Here is a 21,065-nt window from a genome sequence, read left to right as displayed (position 1 = left end):
ACGAATAATAGTATCGTACCTGCAGAGCCTTCTCTCCAGGATATGAAATAAGTGTCATCATGGAAATACGAACAATAGTATCAAGAACAAGTTTTCCCTGATCATGCTCCCCGCAAAAGCTAAATAAAGCCTTTCTGGAGAGATTAGACTCATATTGGCGTTCATGGTCACCACCAGGATTGCAGCTATTTACTCTTCCACTTTCGAGTGGCATCAAATATGTGTCAGTCCATCTTGCAAGGAACCATATAACTGCCTGCACAGAATAATGGCTCAAATAAGCAGCAGACCAAAAACAGTTTAACCAGAGAGAACACAAGAGACAATCAAACACTTCGACATGTGTCCTTTCTTATTTCTTTCTTGTCAAAATGATTGTTTAAACACTCAAAACCAACCACCAAGAACTCAATGGTAATGAAAGGAACAAAAATTTGTATGCTTGATCCATCCTGAAAATTTTACTTTATGGTTTTAAAAAATGATGACCTGAAATGCCATATACAGCACGTGGAATGCATACTAGGCACAAGAAATATGATTTTAAAAGATTACCTCCATAAGTCGAGGACTAAAAAAGGCTGCTCTGATTTCTGGATCCAAGCTCTGCTCTGCAAACCTTATGATTGAGCTGCAGCAATTAAGACAGAATGGGTTTGGTGGAAAATGAAGCAACAGATAATTAATTGGAAAACTTTTGCGCTTGGTTTTATTGTAAAAGATGGGACTTGCGTAGGAGTACATTTAAGGCCTTGAGAATGGCACAAGACACCACACACATGAACAAAATGTTGATGTATGGGCTGGATCATGTTACAGTACATGCTTACACCATCTCGAAATCTAAAAAGGTAAAAGCTTTAGTCTACTTTTTCTTTTCTGTTCTGTTCTTTTTTATCTTTTTTTGAGACGTACAAGATATTAAAAACTGGAGTAAAGGAACAAACAAGGAGGTCGACCAGACCTACCAAAGAAAGGAGCGCAATAAAAAAGAAAATCAACAAAGGAGAAGAAAAAAGAGGGATGGGAGGATGGGCTACATCCCCTCCAACGTGTGTCCTTATTCAACTTTGACCCAACAAGAGTAGGCCTCCCGACTCGGGATCAAGTACAATTATATCTCACAACTAAAATTTGTTGCATTCACCATGATTTGACTTTTTATACCATTTAAAATATTTTGACCGAACCAGCTAGTGTTTGAGAAGAAATCTACAGCAGTGCATGTCTCCACCTTAATTTTTCTGGGAATGTTCAGATTGTCTGGGAATCTTTCAATCAAGACAATCTTGGTTTTTTCTGACCGAGGCACTGTCTCAAGACAAGATAAATGCCTCAGAATTCACAAATAAATAAATAAAAATTGACATATAACGTAGTGTTACCAAGATACAAATAGAATTCTCCCTCTGGTACTTTTCTCAACAAAAAATCATTTCTCAAAAAAGGAATCAAGGAAATATTGGATAATGTATGAACCATATTCTTTTTGAAAAATATAGATTTTATTAGAATGAAAAGAGGCTTGGTCAAGATAACCAAACCAAAACAAAACAAAAAAAGACATTACAACAACCAAACCCAGAACAAAATTACATAAAAATACTACAGACCCAATGACGCAGGACATCAACCAATATTCCACAAAAACCGTGACTGATCAGGAGAGTGATTAATTCCTTTATCTCATAGCTCAAAAGTATCCAATCAAGCCCTCCCCCTAAGTGGACCCCATCTCCTAGGTCACCCTCATTGCAAGGTCCAACCTCATCAGCTACCTCATCAAAGTATCCCACCTCGTGGCCATCCTGCCCAAAATGGAGATGTTCTTGCATCATGCACCCACCCTGAGGAGCATACTCGAACATGGGACCTTTTTTGAGAAGGACCATTAACCAAATACCCCAAAAGTTGACTTATGAAGAACATGAGATCCATTCCTTTGTCTCATAGTCCAGATTACTCACTCAAGGCCTTCCCTTAATGGGCCATCCCATCACAAGATCCCACTTCATAGCCACCCCACCAACGCTCTCTATAATATCATCAAACCATATGTTTTTAAGAAAAAGAAAAGCAAAGGGAGGGTATAAGAAAAGAAAAGCAGGATATAGGTAGATGATGGGCTTGTTCTATAGCTTGGTTGACATATTCATATACAACTTTGAGATTGTAGGATCAATTCCAGCTTAACGACCCCCCCCCCCCCCTCTCTCTCCCAACAATGCACGCACCCTTAAAAAAAGGATGGCTAATGGTCATATTAGTTTTACGAGAGAAGCTTCACTGCAAGTGTCGATAATCTTAAGACATGTAAGAGAATATATATGACATTGTCACCGTCTCACTGTATCAATAGCTGGAATCAAATTTTACAGGCAAAGCGTAAGTCAGGTTATTTTGATTTGAATGATCTACTCTCAATTCCATATGGAAAAATCATATAAAATAGAAAGCAATAGGATAGTTCAACAAAAAGGGTTAGCAGAGCAAGAAGTACTCTGAGAAAGAGCTGAAGCTGGTGCTGGAGTACTTTTTGAAGGAGCTAGAGAAGTACTCTGAGGTAGGATATGCATTTGGGAAGCAAACTTCGAGAAGTACGTCTATCTAGACTAGTGTTTGAGAATTATCCAGGCTTCTAAGAAAAAGACCAAAATACACTTATATTCAACTGTTACTTTTTTTTTTTTGATTCTTTAATATTATAGTATGCCAATTTGAACTATAAATATTAATATAATATCTATTTAAATCCAATTTCGCACACACAAAAATCATCAACAACAGAAATCTGTTACAAAGACCTCAAAGAATAAAAAAAAAGAATTTTTAATTATCCCCCAGTTGATACATAGCGCAGACATGTCGAAAGAACAAATCCATTGTAATTCATTTTAGCTAAGACAGTTGTTATTGGCACCCCAAGTTTTACTTTTTAAACCTCAAGTAAAAATAAAGAAAAAAGTAAATGGTTGAGAATAACTAAAATTGAGGTGCCAACTCATTTTTTTCCAAGATTTCTATTTTTTTAGGTTTAAGACTTTATATGAACCTAATTATAATTGTAAACAACAACTGAATTGTTTGAACGAGTGCTGTAATGTTGAGACAATAATTTGAGCCAAGCATTTGTAGTGTTTACTGTGTTTCACTCTTTAATTGAGTTGTGATATACAATTTAAGAAATTCAAGTGTTACAAGTAAAAGTTGGGTGCCAATAGCACTTCTCTTAATTAAAACCACAAAAGAACTTGTTGCAAAACACCATTATGAGGAAAAGAAGCAAATTCTGCAAATTAAAACCTCAAATTCGGCTCGATTTCATCAATTTCTCGTTCAATTTCGCTTCAAATCTAACAAACAATACAACTTGAAAGCTTGGGCACACTCATCTTATGTTTTAAATTCAATCGAGGTTATTTATGTCTGATCCGAAACACAGTTGTAGGCGTAAGCGAATCCACCTCCATTGGATCATCCCTCATCTCTACAACGTCATCTTCAGATTTCTCAAAAATCCTAGTAGGTTCAATCATGGTTTAAAATCTCGTACCGTTTCATAATGTTTCGTACGAAATATTTCAAGTTTTCACCAAAACGAGATGAAACAACCCTCAAGTCGAAACATACAAAAATTTTGGCATAGTTGTCTAAAAAACACAAAGAAGAAAAGGAAGAAGAAGAAGAGAGAGAAAGAGGAAAGACCTGGGTGGTTCCGCGATTTCGCCGGTCGTCAGATTCGTGCCAACATTCCAAGTTATCTTCTTCTTCACCTTCTTCCTCTCAACTTTCTTTTTCTTTAAAGAAACAAGGAAAGTGTTTCCCTGACCTTGGTCTTTCTTAAAAAATTGATTTATTTTAAAACACTCCATATTTTGATAAACAATTGACATGTCCCATGTCTTCAAACTGACCCATGCTCCTTGACCACAGTTTTTTGAGTAAGACTTCATAGGAATTCCAATTTGAAGCTATGTCTGTCTTGGAATGTTTCTTCTTGTTTCAGTATCGTATTGATTTTCCAAAAAGCCGAAACGATGAACAAAAACGAGATTTTAAACCATGGGTTCAATTACATGTTTGAAATGGGTTTATTTGAGGAAAGAGGAACCCTAATTTGTTTATAGGAGTAAGAGCGAGATGGAAAGTCGTGATTGAAAGCAACAAGAATCACTATAGGGAGAACAAGATGGTGGTCACCCTCTTCAAAATGGCTTGAGATCTGCTCGTCTTCCTCTTGAAAATCATTTAGATTGATAGGGTTTTCTTTGAACAAAAACTTTAGCGATAGACAGAGTAGAGGTTTTGAGTTGAAATCATGCATGAATACAGGACAATTGATGAAATTTTAATAAAACTTCAAAGGGTATTTTAGGAAGAAAATCGGTCAATAGACAATGTTTCCTACTCTGTGCAAGAATAATTTGAGAAGCATCAAGTTGAAGCTTCTCACATTGGAGACATTTTAGCTCTACGAAAGAGTTAAGGAGTAGATTATCTTTTTATCTAAACACATCAAAGAGTACTTCTAGCCCCTTGCATAAGCTAGAAGTACTACTCAAGGTGCCATATCCAAAAGCATACCTAGTCTCTTTGTTATTTTTGTTTTGTCATCGTACATGGGGAACTAACACGATTGATCAAATTTTGAATCATACTTAGAATCAACAGAATTACAACTAATTCCATTTAGAGTGATCTCTAGCGAAAACAAGAATTGTTACCTGGAAAGTAAAACTACAGGATGTTGCTCTGTTTCCACAATATCCACAAAATTGGTTTGCAATGCCTCTGGAACCTGAAAATCACATGATTTAAGCCATTACTTAAATGGATAATGCATGATAAGATATAATGTAGAAAAACAAACATTAGTTCTATACATGGTACACATCATAAGGCCAAACATTTGTAAATTAAAGCCTAGCTAAATTGAAATATATAAAGAAACGACGCTTAGTACAAACACCTAAAACTATAAAATAAAATAAAAAGTGTCCAAATGGAAATGTTAACAATAGTCTAAGTGTTTTTGACATAACTTTTTACTATGACAATTTTTTTAAACAATGGAGGGTCCGTTAAGTATTAAACATGATACATTCTAGTTATTGGCCTCACAAAACAATTGGTGGTAGCCATCAAAAACTCACAAATCATGAATTGGATTTTGTGTGTGTGTGTGTGCATTGCAAAGAGGTGAACAGAGCCAAAATTATAATAAAGAGGGGAAGGGAGGGGAGGTGAGAGAGGATCTAACATGATTTTCAATGACAACACATTACAAGGGAGAGAAATGTTACACATAACAATACAAACAATTTCTTCCCCTTTGAAGATACAATCATCAAAGCGAAGTCCTACAATGAAGGGCTACTTGCAAAGGAGGGCCTTGACTCTAAAGATAATTTCATTCCACTATCAATGAAGAATGCTCTACTGATTGCAATTTCCATGGTTAAACCAAGGTTGGATGTGGACTGGGACTTTGGCTTCAAAAGAGCTTTCATTGATTGGGAGGTGGAAGCTCTCACAAGCCTTGTTAGATGCATCTCATTAGTTGCAACTATCATGAAGGATGAGGATCAAAATTTATGGGATGCATATAAAGATGGGTCGTTTTCAGTAAGAACCATTTTAGCAGTCTTTATTGTCAATGTCATTATCGCCATTTCTTGTTAAAACTATTGGAAACCACTAGAATTACATCAAAATTTTCCTTCTTCATCTGGTCCACTATCTCGAGTAAGATCCTTTTGATGGACAATGTCATTCGAGGGGGGTATCATTGTACCAAACTAATTCCTTATGTGTAAGGGGGTCACGTAGTTTGTAAATCAAATGACCATCCATTGCAAGTTAGCTTGTGAGATTTGGTTGTATTTCATGCCATTGTGTGGAGTTGATGGGCATTTTCTGAAGTCGTTTCATGTTGTGCTCAGGGATTGTTATCACTTGGTAATATCTTTTTCACATTCAAGAGGTCCTTGTGAAGTCTAACTCCTTTCGCCTTATGTTGGGGATATGGAAGGAAAGAAATGATAGTCTTTGAGGATATGAAACATTCTTTGCTATAGATTATCATTTTGATCATGCGGTTCTTTCTTTTTGCAACAAAGTTTTCAAAGAACATCAAGAGATATGTTTTTGAGATTTTGTTAGGTAGATGGGATTTGTAGTATATTTGAGCGATAGCATTTGAGTGTGAGTCATATGTGCTATTCTTCTCATATTTGGATGGTCACATTGGCCTCCCTTTTCAATGAATGTTTCTTTTACCTATAAAAAAAAACAGTGGAGCCATCCCTTGGAAAAATCGAAGACCATAACTGAAAGATCAATGAGCACAGTGTAGTTAAGGGCTAAAGGCGTAAAGGCTTCCAAGTGCCTGAGGCGCAAGGAGAGGCGCACGCCCTAGTAAAGCAAGGTACAATAAGATTATGATATAAGTATAAAACAATTAAAAAAAGAAAAGTGAAAGATGGGTTCTGCATGTTTTAATTAAACATGTATAAATATGAGTTCTGTAAACAAACTAAAATATTCAATACTTCAAGAAGAACAAGAACGACCAGTAGAAAAATAGAAGAAGAACAACAAAAAGGGAAGAAGAAGTAGAAGCAGACCAGCAACAACATGTGTTGTTGATGCCATGACACAACAAGAACTGAGGCTGCAATGGCCGGGTCTGGGTCGGGCTTAGTTGAACCCTAACTTGACCCTAGAGAGGCATGCATGCTTTAGCTATGATAGAAAGGAACAAAAACATAGGACCACCTCTACAAAGACCTCTGAACTTTTGAAAAGAAGAATGGAACCCCATTCATCAATATTAAATTTAAAATGAATATTGTAGAAACGCAACATTTGATCCATCTTCTCCATTTATTCCAAAACTAAGCATCCAATGTAGCTACAAAGCTCTAGCTTGGCCTTTTTCATGCCAAGTTTACGAAGAAATCCTTGAAAGTCACTACAGTTATGAATCTAAGATTTAAGCATTCAATAGAAACAATGACCCCCATTCAGATATAAGAGCAAGAGATGTTACTGGATTTCAACCCTCCAAAGGGTCCATCCAATCAGTGCCTATCAAAATCATTTGTACCATTGAATCCTTATCCCAAATACTTGGGATCAGCTAAACAAATCATGTTTCTCCATTCAAATTAGTCCAAAACCATGTCTTATGTGATTGAAAGTGTGTCCATATCTACTTTCACTATCTCAATCCTCTTAATCTATTTTAGCGCCTTTAATTTGCATTCTCCTCACTGAGGCTACAATCAGTCTTTGTTGAATGTGCCAAACTATCTAAATTGGCTTTCTCTTTGTTTATCGCCTAATGGAGGTACTCCGTTATTCTTCTCGAATGCCTCATTTCTAATTTTATCTTTCCTAGTCTTCCCATCTATCCACAGTTCAAGGTATCGTATTAGAATGTATCGACCAATAAGTACCAGTTTTTGAACATTACGACACGTAACATTGTTAGACTTAAATACGTCAAAATATTTTGATTCGGAATGTTTCGGCTTGTATCGATATGTGCTGGAATGTTTTGATCGGAACAATAGGAGCCTGCAAATCTATAGGGAAAATATAAAAATGAGATATAGATGCAACCTTGCCTCCACATAAAAAACAGATAATTAAGGAGACTCGCAACAAAACATCAAATCCAACAGCTTTGCGTAAGAAAGACAAGAAACAAAAAATCGGTTACCAAGGGTGTCTCTCCCTCCCCTTCATCTGCGAGAACATGCCCAGTTATCAGTAAGAGTGAGTAGAGCTCTTCCAAAGTGCGAGTTGGATCAGATGTGCCTCTTCCCTACAAAATGAAAGAAATAACATAGGAAAAGAATGGGTAAGCTAGCCTATTAAGAACCATATAAGAAATAAACATATACATAAAAGTTTGCCTATAGAAATAATGTAACTGGAAAATTTTGGGTGGTCCCCAAAAGTATAGCTGCAAAAGTTTAAAATAAATTCAAAGTGGTGCAAACCTAATATCAACAGAAAAGGTGCAGTAAATTATTAATTGAATTCATGTTTCACATTGTTACCAGAATGTATCAAGCTTCCGTGAAAATTTTTTGTTAGGACTGTCCCTTGAATTTCCTTCTCTTTCTTCACTAAACTGATCTTGGATATATTTTACAACACCCGGAAGCCCTCCATTTTACAAGATCTCTTTCTTCACAAAACTGATCTTGGGAGGGGATAAACTATTTGTCAAAATATTTTTTATCACATCCGGATGCCATCCATTTTGCAAGATCACATATATATACATGTATGGGAGCCGTTCGGGTGCCAACCATTTGGCCAACACATTTTGTCCTACATGGGTTAGAAGTTTCAGAATGGGCTGATTTTTTGCGAAGATGGTCTCTATGATGAGGAGATCATCCTCACCAAAAATCAGCCCACTCCGAAACTTCTAACCCCATCAAAAGTGGTTTACAAAAAATGGACGGTCCACGATTCTTCAACTTATAAACATGGGGTTAAAAGTTTCGGAATGGGCTGATTTTTGGTGAGAATGATCTCCTCATCATAGAGATCATCTTCACCAAAAATCAGCCCATTCCGAAACTTCTAACCCATGTAGGATAAAACATGTTCGCCAAATAGTTGGCACCAGACCGGGACCCTATATATGTGTATGTATGTGTATATATTGTACAAGGTTGGTAGAGCCATGCAAAGAAATAGTAGAAAAGTGAAGAATAATACAAACAACCTATCTGAGGGAAGTTTTCCCCACTTAGTCTCTTTCACCTATTGCTCTCACACTCTCCATCTATCCCTCCCAATCCTCAATCTCCTCCCTCCCTATGTCTCTATTCATATAATTCTCTTGAGCGTATATTTCTTTTTCTCTCTCGTGGCTTCTTTGCAATAGGTGTGGAACATGAAAACCATTGACATGTAGCTGCATTGTCTTCTCTACTAGAATCTTTGTTAGTAATTTAAAAAATGTTTCGCTTCCTTGGAGAATAGTCCTTGTTCATGTGATTTCTAATTCAGGAAAAAAAAAAAAAAAAATTGATAGGTAAAGATCAAGACAATTTCATCAAAAAAAGATATCAAATGTGCTTCTGCTAAGGGTTCATTGAATTAGCTCCTGGCTAATTGGCAATACATTGTATAGTCAATTATATTTCTGCTTCTCAATTGTAGACCATTTGACTTGAATAGATGAATAACGAAATCATTTATCAAACATAAAACTTTAAGTCCATATTGACCCACCTATCTATGATTTTGCCTCTCTGTACCGTTCCAACACAATCCAGATAAATACAACAGTGTCAATTTTATTTTAATTAGCTCTTATTAAACATTAATTTCTAAAGGAGAGCTGGTTAAGTTCCTCAAAACTTTCCAACACAAATCCGGACAAAAACAGTGTTATTTTAATAAGCTCTTATTAAACATTGACTTCTAAAGGAGAGCTGGTTAAGTTCCTTCCTCAATTTAATACAAGAGTTAAGTTTCCTCAGGCAGCAGGTAGCAGTTGTTTGGACCAACCTTCCTAGATTTTGATGAAACTAGGGTTCAATCAGGACAATCCATCATGATCTTGGCTTACCAAATCCAGTTCACCATGACTCCCCAGTCCTAGACTATTGAATCATTTACTACAGAAAATGAAAAGGAAAATACAAACAACAAAATACAGAAAACAAAAGATGACCTTTGGATGGGAAAAGAGTAAAGATCATCCCAGGACACTTTCCAGTACCAAAGAAAATATCTGATAATAAATTAGAGGATATATGATATTGTTGTCTCATACTTCTGGAGATGTGAACAACATTGGAGAATGTAAACTAGCTTGAATGGTGTGGCAAAAATTTTGGCATACAGGGACTACCACTCCCAGAAGTTGCACATTTATATTAACACAATCTGTGTTGCTATTTATCAAAGAAAAATTAACTTCTAAAAGATACATTTAAGGGGGGGAGACGAAACTTCTAATTTAGGACTAACAAGGGGAGGAAGATCTTATAAATCAAAGGATAAAAAAGTACCTGTTGAAGTAGGGCAAATCTCTCAGAAAAGAGCGTAAAGAGTAAAGGAACCGTGATGCCAACAGTGGCTCGAGCAATAAGAGCATAAGAGCTTAACCTCTCATCCATTGCTGCAAACACAGGGAAATGAAAATGTGAAATGGGATAAACATAAAGGTCAAACTAAAACCAAATTCAAAAAAAATTAAACAAACTTAATAGAAAGCTAAACACTATTGACTTTGAAAGCTTAATTGTATACCAGAAATAGAAGCCTGAAGAAGGTCAGAGTCATCCTCATCATCGAACGCTGATGCGGCAGCAGCTATATAAAAAAATCCAATGTTATAAGGTGGTCAAAAAGAATTGTGAACCATGATTCTGGAAGAGAAAGCAATGGACTCTACTAAAAGGGATAATTGACATCAAACCAAACTATGGATACCAAAGAAATATATTGAACAAAAGAAACACAGAGGCAGATACATAAAACTTACATATGTTGAAAAATATGTACAGAACGGAATTACCTTTTAGTTCTGATTCTACAATCAACTTGAAGACAGTGGCAACAGCAATTATCCCTTCTGGAGGAAGTGCAGTATCCCTACCAATATCTTTTGGCTGTGGAAAGAATGGTAAAATATCTTTAATACAGCAGTGAAACCAAACAAGCTTAGTACAATAACACTAAGTGGAACCAAACAACCCTAAGATAATACCAATAGAACCCCAACAAGAAATTCTTGATCAACATGGAATATTTTTTATGTCATAAAATGCATGAACCTATGTTAAGAGCATCCATATTATTTTTTAATCGGTAAAAGCGTCCACTGTAAGGCATGCTGTTATACACAAAATATGTTTACCCCTAACTCAGTAATTTATAGATGCATAGAAGAAATAAATTTTCCAAGATAAGTTAGAAGAAGTATTCTAAATAATACTTCTCTTGATAAGATAGAAGAAATAATTCTTACATGAACACCCCCACAAGACCACACATGCACACTGAAGTGTGGAACAGAAAACTGTATACCAGATTTCAGAACCTGAGTTCAAACCAGCCTTCACCTAAAAGAACCACCCAACCCCCACAAATGAAAAATTAAAACATAAAATTTTGGATACTACCTCAAGAAGTGCAATCCAAGTATCCAACAGGATATCCCGTGCCACCCAACTCCATGTTTCCTCATCAGTGAGACGAGCTAGACGGGCTTTTATAACTTCACAAGTCAATGCAGATAACAGGCTAAGAGTTCCAAAAGAGCTGAACATTCAGGGAAAAAGTCAACCCCCATGGCAAAAGGAATAAAAAGAACATATTTTATTAATATAGCAATGATCGAAGAACTAGAGTACTGAAATACTATAATGGAAAAGTCTATCCAGAAAAAAAAAACTATAATGGAGGATTCTGACCCTATAGATTTCAGTAGCTTGTCAAACACCATGGGAGTAGTTAGAGTTGCTATAGAAAGCAATGCACGGCAACCATCAAGCATTTCACTGAACCAAATAAGAAGTAATTTGAGGGAAGACAAGATATTATACAAATCTACACATAAAAGTGATTCTTAGATACAACCTTTCAGTTTTTCCACATTCAATCGCTGCTGAAATAACATTAGGAGGATCTATCCATGGAATAATTCCAGATAGAATTTGCAGCAAGTGTTGTTCTTGCATGTGCCCATTATCTAGAAATTGAATATTATAGTCAGTACACAATTAAAAGCAAGCAACTCTTGCATGCCATGAAGAAAGCACCAAACTCATGATTAAAGAATGAAGCATAAAGACAGTAATTCACCATGTAAGACAGATGTTACATACAATAGAAGTATCACAGGAAACACTTCAATCTATGGCTTGTTTGTCCATCTCCATCAAAATTTGGATAAACCCAGTCTGTGCATTCCCTTATCATTTACATTGATGTTTGTAACATTTTCAGGAAGACGAACTACTTTGAGCATGAAAATTTTTGTAATGTATAACTTCTCATTGTAGCACATCCATAGATGTTGGTACAAAAGTTTCTTTCTTCTTTGAATTAAATAAGACTCTTTTTTGGTAGTAATCAACCATGTACCTCCTCTCCTTTTTGGTGATGAAACTCCATCTTGGGCTCTATGTTGCTTTGGAGTGGCGACACGCCAAATCCCTATCCTTTACTTCACATCTCTTTCTGTTTGTATTTTTCACTCATGCAAACTTTGTAGCAGCACTAAGGCAAATTTAGGGTTTTTGATGTGTCCACACATTGACACAAAGTCAAAACTTTCAAACACAAATCCAGAAAAATACGACAGTGACACTTTTATTCTAATAAGCTCTTATTAAACATTGATTTCTAAAGGAGAGCTGGTCAAGTTCCTTTCTCAATTTAATACTTTAGGAGTTGGTAACACGGTCACCAAATTCTCCGACTTGTTGAAGAAGTAATGATTAAATCATGACTTTTTCCTTCACCAATTTAATCACAATTCAATTGCGAGTAAATGATTGAAGTGGAGGTGTGTTTATAGAGTGCTATGTCGTCAACATATCCCAATAAAATTAAAGAAAAGTTCTATACGATTGCGATAAGACAGGGTTATGCTTTATGGAAACGAATATTGGGCGATCAAGAAGCAACATGTCAAAAGATTAAGTATAACTGCGATGAGGATGCTAAGATTGATGAGTGGAAAGACTAAGAAAGATAAAATTAGAAATGAATGAAAGAAATCATGAAAATTTAGGAGCATCCCCAATAAGTGATAAACTAAGAATATAGTTTGGGAATGTGTAAACAGGTTACAAACCCCATTAGAAGGAACATGCAAGTTGAAGGTTATAAATAAACGAGAGGAAGACCAAAAAATGTGGATTAAGTTGGTGAGAGTGAATATGAAATTATGAACACATTTGCAATAACAAAAGAGGTATCTCTAGACGGAATTGGATGAAGTTTTTTTTAGCTGACGTAAAATTTTTGCGTTAAGACTTTAAGGACACAAACATCAACTCCAATTCTCAATCATTAGATTTCTTTAAAGACAAAGCTTCCAAAATAGATCTCTTTTTCAAAAAATAAAACTATGGGCTTAGACATTAGCTCAGTTGGTTTGACATATTCCAAAGCAACTTTAAGGTTGTGGATTAAAGCCTAGTTTACCCAGCAAAAAATAATAATAAAATAGAACTACTAATTTGATAATAAGAATAGATTAGGGAATAGAGATCTCACATAGATTATACACACTAAAAATCCTCCCAAAAGTAAATTTTACAATCATTTCCTACCTTGAACCAAATTACTTCCTTAAGCTCCAATGAACCATTATAGATTCCTTCATAAACTCCATAGCCATAATGATTTTATTTCTTACAATATCACAATGAAAATTCTGAAAACCACATTATTCAATAATTAACTTCTCCCAACAACTCACATTATCTATTTTGATAGGCCAAAGCCATTTCCCAAGGAGGGCCATCGACCTTAATTTTTTATTCTCGACACTAACTTCCCTTTTGGAAGAACACACCTCCCAATTCACCAAATGATATTTTTGAGATTCCATTTTTTACATTTGACGAGAAGTTCAACATCTTAATAAAATTTAGAATTGATGCCGGCATAAAGTACAAGGACATATAAAGTGTGAAGGAAAACTAAATAAATAACTTTCATCAAGACTTTCCCTCCTCATTTAGAAAGGCATATATTTTTTCCATGATGAGATTCTCCTATTGACCTTTTAAATGATCGAGTTCCAAACAACCTTACATCTAAAACAAGTCCCTAAGGGTAGATAAAAGGTAAAATATATTGATATGCATATATATGCTAACGCCCTAGACCTTATGGGGATATTAGCATCATCCCATTTGTTGTCATTCTTTTATGGACAAAAAATGCACTCATGGGGAATGCTTATAAGTTACTTTAGTTGGGTTGTTTCCTTCTTTTTTTATTTTTGATACCTTGGTTAACCAGGCCACTTAGAGCACCCGACTAATCCCATGTGGCACACATGTCACCCCTTTCTCCTCTCTTTCAATTGCCAAAAAGACAATCAAAGATGCCTCTTTCCTTCCCATGTAGCACGCATGTCACCCCTTTCTCCTCTCTTTCAATTGCCAATTTCCTTCCCATGTAGCATGCATGTCACCCCTTTCTCCTCTCTTTCAATTGCCAAAAAGACAATCAAAGGTGGTTCTCTCCTTACTATCATTTATCCCTAGTTTCGAAGTCCAAGACACCATCATTGGGATCATCACCATCATCATCATCATCATTAACATCATCATCATTGTCATCAACACCATCATAATGATTTCCATCATCATCATGATGTAACATGTGAGCATTCCCCATGAGGGTGTTTTTTGTCCGCTTGGAAGTGGAAACTAGGGGAAGAGAGAAAAGAGATTGAAAAGAAGAGACAAGCGTGGCAAGTAGAACATCTACAATTGACTTTTTTATATCTATTTAAAGATTCTAAAAAATAAAAGACCGAAAAATCAACTTAAGTAACATGTGAAGCATTTCCGATGGGCATTTTTTGTCCATAAAAAATGAAATGTAACATTCCCACGAGGTTTTAGACGTTGGCATTCCCGACATTTATGTATATACATGGAAAAGGGTTAGATGGATCAAGTTACTCATTTGGGACATGTGGACTATTACGTTGGCCCAAATGACACCTTAGCTTTCTAGGGTTCATGATTTAGATTAGGTTTAAAGAAAATAAATAAAAAATAAAAAAACTTATTTTTGCCTAATAAAAGGCTTAGAAAATAGACGGCCACTAAACTCTCAAATTTAAAATGTGTTAACCAAAATAGTGAAAGATATCTTTATTTATTTATTTTTAGAGTTCTTATTATTTTTGTTTTAAATCCACGCAGCATTCCAATCATGTTTTTGGGTGCCACATGGAAAAATAGTCCATAGAGATAGGTAGTCCTTCATGACATACAACCAATCTCTCTCTCTCTCTCTCTCTCTCTATATATATATATATATATATATATATATATATATATATATATATATATATATATGGGGAATGCTAACGTCCAAGACCTTATGGGGACGTTAACATTGTCCAACACTTTTTTTTTCTAATAATACCCCTCCTTGTTTTGTCTTTAAATGAAAAATACATGGTTATTTTAGTCTTTTATACAATAAGTACATTTATTATGTTGGCATTGATTACCAAAGTATACTACAATAAAGATTTTTAATTCAAAATACTCAAATGCGCATAGCATTTATTATGTAAAAGACTAACATACCTTGTCTTTTTCACTAAAAAACAAAACAAGGGGTATTATTGGGAAAAAAAAGTATTGGACAATGCTAATGTCCCCATGAAGTATTGGACGTTAGCATTCCCCTATATATATATATATATATGGGGGGCGTTCAATGGCCAACTTTTTGGCAAAACATTTTCAAAACATGAGTTAGAGGTTTTGGAACTGATTTTTGGTGAGGATGATCTCTACGGTGAGGAGATCATCCTCACCAAAAATCAGTCCATTCCAAAACTTCTAACCCATGTTTACAAGCTGAAAAATTGTGGACCGTCCATTTTGTAAACTGTTTTTGATGGGGTTAGAAGTTTTGGAATGGGCTGATTTTTGGTGATGATGATCTCCTCACCGTAGAGATCATCCTCACCAAAATCAGCCCATTCCAAAACCTCTAACTCATGTTTTGAAAATGTTTTGCCAAAAAGTTTGCTAAAAAGTTTGCCATTGAACGCTACCCATATATATATATATATATATATATATGTTTAAAATCTTCATCTCAACGCAATGTTTCAGTTAGAAGCCATGTGGCACCCAAAAACATGATTGAGTTCCACATGGATGTAGAACACAATTTTACGAATCCGGAAAAAAAAATTAGAAAAGACATTTTTTCACCATTGGCCAACGCATTTTAAATTTGGTGTTTAGTGGTCCTCCATTTTCCAACCCTTTGATCATTCAAGAAAAAGTTAATTTTTTTGAATTATTATAAACCTAATCCAAACCATGAAAGCTCGAGGGTCAAGGTGTCATTTGAGCCCATGAGGACCTCAATCCAAGCTCATATGAGTGAGGAATGGCCATTGGCCAAGTCCAAGACTTCATGGGACCATTAGCAACTTCCCCGACCATCATTCTTCCATAAATGCCGAAATCTATTATGTTTTTTAGCGCGAAAAAGCACAGCTTTTATTGTCATTATGAATGAAACATTTGTAAATAACACTTTGATGTTTTATTATATCTAGGAAATGTGATAGCAGAATGACAATAGCACCGTTAACTTTTTGCTCCAAGAGACAATAAGAAATGATACTTAGGGACATTTATGAAAAATCTATGGTTTCAGAGGCCGCTAACATCCCCATGACGAAGTCATGGACATTAGCGTCTCCATAAGTATATAAGAACAACAACAAAGCCTTCTCCCAAGATTTAGCTCAACTAAACAAATTATGTTCATCCATTCTACTTTGTCCAAACTTCAAAGCCAAGTCTTCTAATTTTTATTTATTTTTTTGATAAATGAAATGCCGAACCTTTTATTATTGAGAATTGAGTTCACTGTCACAATCCATGTTCTTTGGTGTCTTCATCTTGCTCTTTTACTATTTGCATAAAGGAATATGAGGTGTACACCTCAATGCATAACTCAGGTTGAGGCTTAATAAAATGCCCCACAGGGCAAGGAAGAAATGAGAAAAACAGTTGAGGGGTAAACCTCAACCAAGAGACACCCTTACACTTCAATGTGAAGCATACGCCTCAAATAAACTTTTAGCTATTTCTAAAATAATGCATTAATCATGTAGTCTTCTTATGAATCTTTTTCTTTTTTCTCTTGTCCTAGTTATTTCACATGCAAAACAATTTGAGTTTTTAGAAATAAATTTGAACATAAAATAATAATATATGCAAAGGAAGTTTTTGAATTGATTTGATTCATAGGTAAATTCTTGTAGTATCAACATTATGTAAAGATAGTTATTAAAAAAATAATATTTACTTACATTTTGCAATAAATGTAAGATAGTAATTTACTGCAAAAAGCTTTCAATTATTCCAAAATAGAATTTCTTCTTGTTGAAATATAAAATAATAGTATTTTTATTAAAGTCAAAGCTTAGAATTTGAAATTGTGTGGACTGGAAACTTGAAATTTGGAAATATGAGGCCTTTTCAACTTACCCAAAAAAAGTCATTGTTCCCCTTGCAAACGTGTTGGACAGAAGGTTATCAAATTTGCTAAGCACTACCAAGTGCATACCCCCCCCCCCCCCCCCCCCCCCCCTCCTCTCCAACAACACACCACATGTTGCATAAACCTACCAAACATTTAATTCCTCTTAGGGTTGCACTTGCATTTAAACCTACAATCCGTGGATCCATACACTCCTGCGCATGCCAATATCCTTTCCTTCACATAACCAACTAATAGGATCGACACTGATAACAACCTCACTAATGTGTCTGCCAACCTTAGCTCCACATCATAACTATTCCAATTATCGTTCCTCTAGTTGACAGGTATACCGCACACCACCCAACTTTCAACCCCCAAATCTCACAGATTATTCCATCATTCATGCATTCCATATTCCCGCAATATCATGATATCTGTCTCTGAAGCTGAATCAAGGATTTCACCACCTCTCCTATCATCATTTCCCATGCCCCAATCATTTCATAACAGAATTATTAGCTCAAATTGTGTAACTGTTTTTCTCCCCTCTACACCTACCTCCTTGACCATTCACAAGATTCCAACACAAATTTTCCTCTAAAAATTCCATTTCTTATATCACATTGATTTACTCCCCCTCAATATGTCCAAAGGCACCTTCACAATACCTTCTTTCTATATGTCATGCATAAAACTCTTTCCATCAATTCCTTCCACCTTTGTTACTTACTGCCATTTCTTCTCCTTCACTCAGATTCCTAGTCCACAGCTGATCTTTACTCAGTCCTATCCATTTAACCTTGCTCTCACAACCCCCTACCATTTTATCTAACCTTGTCTTTTCCCAAAATAGATTTAAACAGCAAAAATTACTTCTCTCCATTTGAGAGTAGCTTAAACTTGTTTTCTGCCCTAGAAACCACTGTCAAATGTGAACAATTGATGAAGCCCCGTATTTTTGGCTTGAAAAGCCAGATACTGGACAAGAGGAGGTCTTTGCTCTCTGTGATCATCTAATGAGTTGTTGTCGAGAACGGGATAGAAAACTAGATTTAATAGTCTTTACTTTAGTTTCGCCTAACTCGAGCCCAATTCTCATGATATTCTTTTCAAGCCGGATGTAAGTACTCTCCATCTAAACCGCTTTTGCCATCCCCCAGTCATAAAAGCTAAAAAAACATCTTGTATATTTCATCACATTATTATCGCGATTAATTACAAGAAAGCAATAATTACATATCTCTAGTATATGAATATGAACTTTGAGGTGCACAAAGAGAAGGTGTATACTTCAAAGAAATATTTTAGCACTTTTATGAATGATAGAGATGAAGCACTTGAATATTTACCAGATGGAAATATGGTCCCTGTTAAGGAGCAAAACTGTATTATAAGCTTTCGGGCCGAAACTGCAAGCGGAGAGTCAATCCAATGACCATCACAAGCAATCTTTTGTCGCAATGTCCCATATAAGCCCAAGAGCCAACCGATATGACCACTATCAATCAAAGCATCACGCCATGTTGGCCCTGGCTACAAACACCATAAAAGAGAGAAAAGTAAGTTATAGAATATTTTCAAGTCAATGTCTAACAGTATTAGTAAGATATAGAACGGTTTAAATTGTCACCTGTACCAAGACACATTCAGACTTCCCAAGAAATACAGTATCATGTCTAGGTCCAGATGAGAAAACATTTAATCTGTTATTGGCAGCATCAACTGTGTTTTTGTTGCATCGGAAATCCCAATTCAAGATTTGAAGCATGAGGTGCAGTGCAGCAGAACAAACTTTAACTTGTGCTTCGGGGGAATTGCATTCTAGTATTATGTTTGTGACGCTTAATGCAGCATCCTGGGCCCAGCAGTAGAATTTCTGCCAAAGGAAAAAAAAAAAGAACAGTATATTAAGACTTAATAATGATCTATGCTTAGTTAAAAAGGGGGACCGACTAGTTGCACACCAACCTTTAAAAATGAACCTTTTTTGCTACCTCATTTTAACCTACTTGCACTTTATTATCAGTAATGCAAAGATTTAGGGTTATTCACCTTCTCGTGACTTTGTCTTCTCTGCTCAAGTAAATTGTAAACATGTTTGTTATACAACCAAGTATTTCTTACCAAAATCATTGAACCAACAATAATTTATGTGAGCATGGTTGAAGAAGAACAAACAAACAAAGGAGCTCTATATTATTATTTTAATTTTGAGTGCAATCATCCAAATGGAGTGTAAAGGGAAATTTTAAGTGATGGTGGCAATTGGTAGTGCGTGGCGTGCAACTAGTTTGTCCCTCAAAAAATGGTCGATATCTGATGATAGGATGCAAACAGAAACTGGAAGAACCACCTTTATATAGTCACGCTCCAATGAATCCCGGCACCGCTCATGAAACTCCCTTGGAAGGCCCATCGCAGATGAAGTAGAGGGCGAGAATTCTGATACCTGAAAATAACATTTTTTTACTTCCAAAAGCTAGGAAAAAGAGAGCTGTAGCATGATGTAAAATCCAAAAGATGCCGCAATAATCTTCAGATTGTATAAATACCATGGAATCCAGGAAATTGATCCCAAAGAATTGCACATCTACACCATGATTGCCAAGAACAGCCTGCTTCATCTGTATTTTGTAACCAAACTGTCAGATGTTCTCAGAAAACCTCAAGGAAGCAATTACTTGAATTTACAAAAAAAAATTGTACTCTCAGACAATTCCAAATAAAGGTGTATAGATGGCGATTAGACACTTCCCCTGATCAACAGGTGAGATATTGCAAGAGGAAAAGCAGCTAATCACCGTTTATTATATACTAATTTCATAGTCAAAATTTTAGTTGTAGTTTTCTTTTTAAAAAAATTTATTGTTTATTTTCCAAAATGGGTACCGTGAAACAGACAAACAAGAAAATAAAGGCAGTCTAATTGAAGTTTAAAATAAAATTTCATTTTGGAGTTTTGGCATTTCAAAATCACAAAAATGAGACTGAACGTGTTGATACATTCCAAACATTACTTTTTTTTATAAGTTGAAATTTTATTAGAAAGAGAGAAAAAGGCGGGGTTGAGAAGACCCCAAATACAGCTAAACAAAGAAGATAGAAAACGAAGCCCCCTTAGCCGCCTCTAAGTTACAAATAACCTCCCACCTAATAACAAAAGCCTCAAAAAAAATCCCTTTAAATACCTTCCCCCAAAAGAACAAAAATCCTAGAACGGATAAGATCATGTATATATTGTTCCTTTCCCTCGAAAGTTCTACTATTTCTTTCCTTCCAAATCCCGCAACAAATAGCAAAAGGAAGCAAGCTCCACAAAATATTCTTAGAAGCTTTGAAAAAAAAAAAAAAACCCATGCTCGCTAAAGATTCAAAGAGCTCCTTGACCCTCTTCAGAAAGCAACCGACCATGCCAAAGAGTTTGATGAAATGGGACCCACTTGGCGAACAAAAGTGCAATGTAGAAACAAATGATGCGTCGTCTCCTCAGTACTCATGCACATCAAGCAACAATTAGGAGAATGGAAGCCTCCTCTAATCAATTGGTCCATAGTTGTCAATTTGCTCAAACCAGCTAGCCAAATAAACACCGAAACTTTCAACAAAACCTTAGCTCCCCAAGCTTTGAGAAAAAAAAAAAAAAAACCATCAAAGAAACCCTCCAGAAAGCAAGACCATGCCAAAAGTAGAAACAAATGAAGTGCACATCAAGCAACAATTAGGAGAATTTCATTCTCTAATCAATTGGTCCATAGTCGGCAACATACATTGACTTTACCGAGATGACTCCATTCTTCATACCGTCCCAC

The 21,065-nt window shown here is 35.6% G+C and overlaps 1 protein-coding gene across 2 annotated transcripts in view; it reads right to left on the bottom strand.

The window, feature by feature from the left end:
• The window catches only part of LOC147382972 (exportin-4 protein), a 35,224-nt gene that overhangs the window by 7,212 nt on the left and 6,947 nt on the right, over positions 1-21,065 (bottom strand). For both annotated transcript variants that reach the window (XM_086428405.1, XM_086428404.1), the window contains 14 exons: positions 19,809-19,880; positions 19,610-19,705; positions 18,887-19,132; positions 18,606-18,789; positions 11,620-11,731; positions 11,454-11,540; positions 11,163-11,301; positions 10,556-10,649; positions 10,288-10,350; positions 10,047-10,156; positions 7,727-7,831; positions 4,725-4,798; positions 556-631; positions 20-256 (listed from right to left, as the gene is read on the bottom strand). In XM_086428405.1, the coding sequence (XP_086284531.1) occupies positions 20-256; positions 556-631; positions 4,725-4,798; positions 7,727-7,831; positions 10,047-10,156; positions 10,288-10,350; positions 10,556-10,649; positions 11,163-11,301; positions 11,454-11,540; positions 11,620-11,731; positions 18,606-18,789; positions 18,887-19,132; positions 19,610-19,705; positions 19,809-19,880 (1,695 nt within the window). The remainder of the gene's footprint in view (positions 1-19; positions 257-555; positions 632-4,724; positions 4,799-7,726; positions 7,832-10,046; positions 10,157-10,287; positions 10,351-10,555; positions 10,650-11,162; positions 11,302-11,453; positions 11,541-11,619; positions 11,732-18,605; positions 18,790-18,886; positions 19,133-19,609; positions 19,706-19,808; positions 19,881-21,065) is intronic.

The sequence above is a fragment of the Akebia trifoliata genome, chromosome 16 (genome assembly GCF_017979445.1).
Source record: "Akebia trifoliata isolate Shusen 1 chromosome 16, ASM1797944v1, whole genome shotgun sequence".
NCBI classification, from domain to species: Eukaryota; Viridiplantae; Streptophyta; class Magnoliopsida; order Ranunculales; family Lardizabalaceae; genus Akebia; species Akebia trifoliata.
Note: the sequence above shows the minus strand (reverse complement) of the source record. Positions and strands in the feature narration are given on the sequence as shown.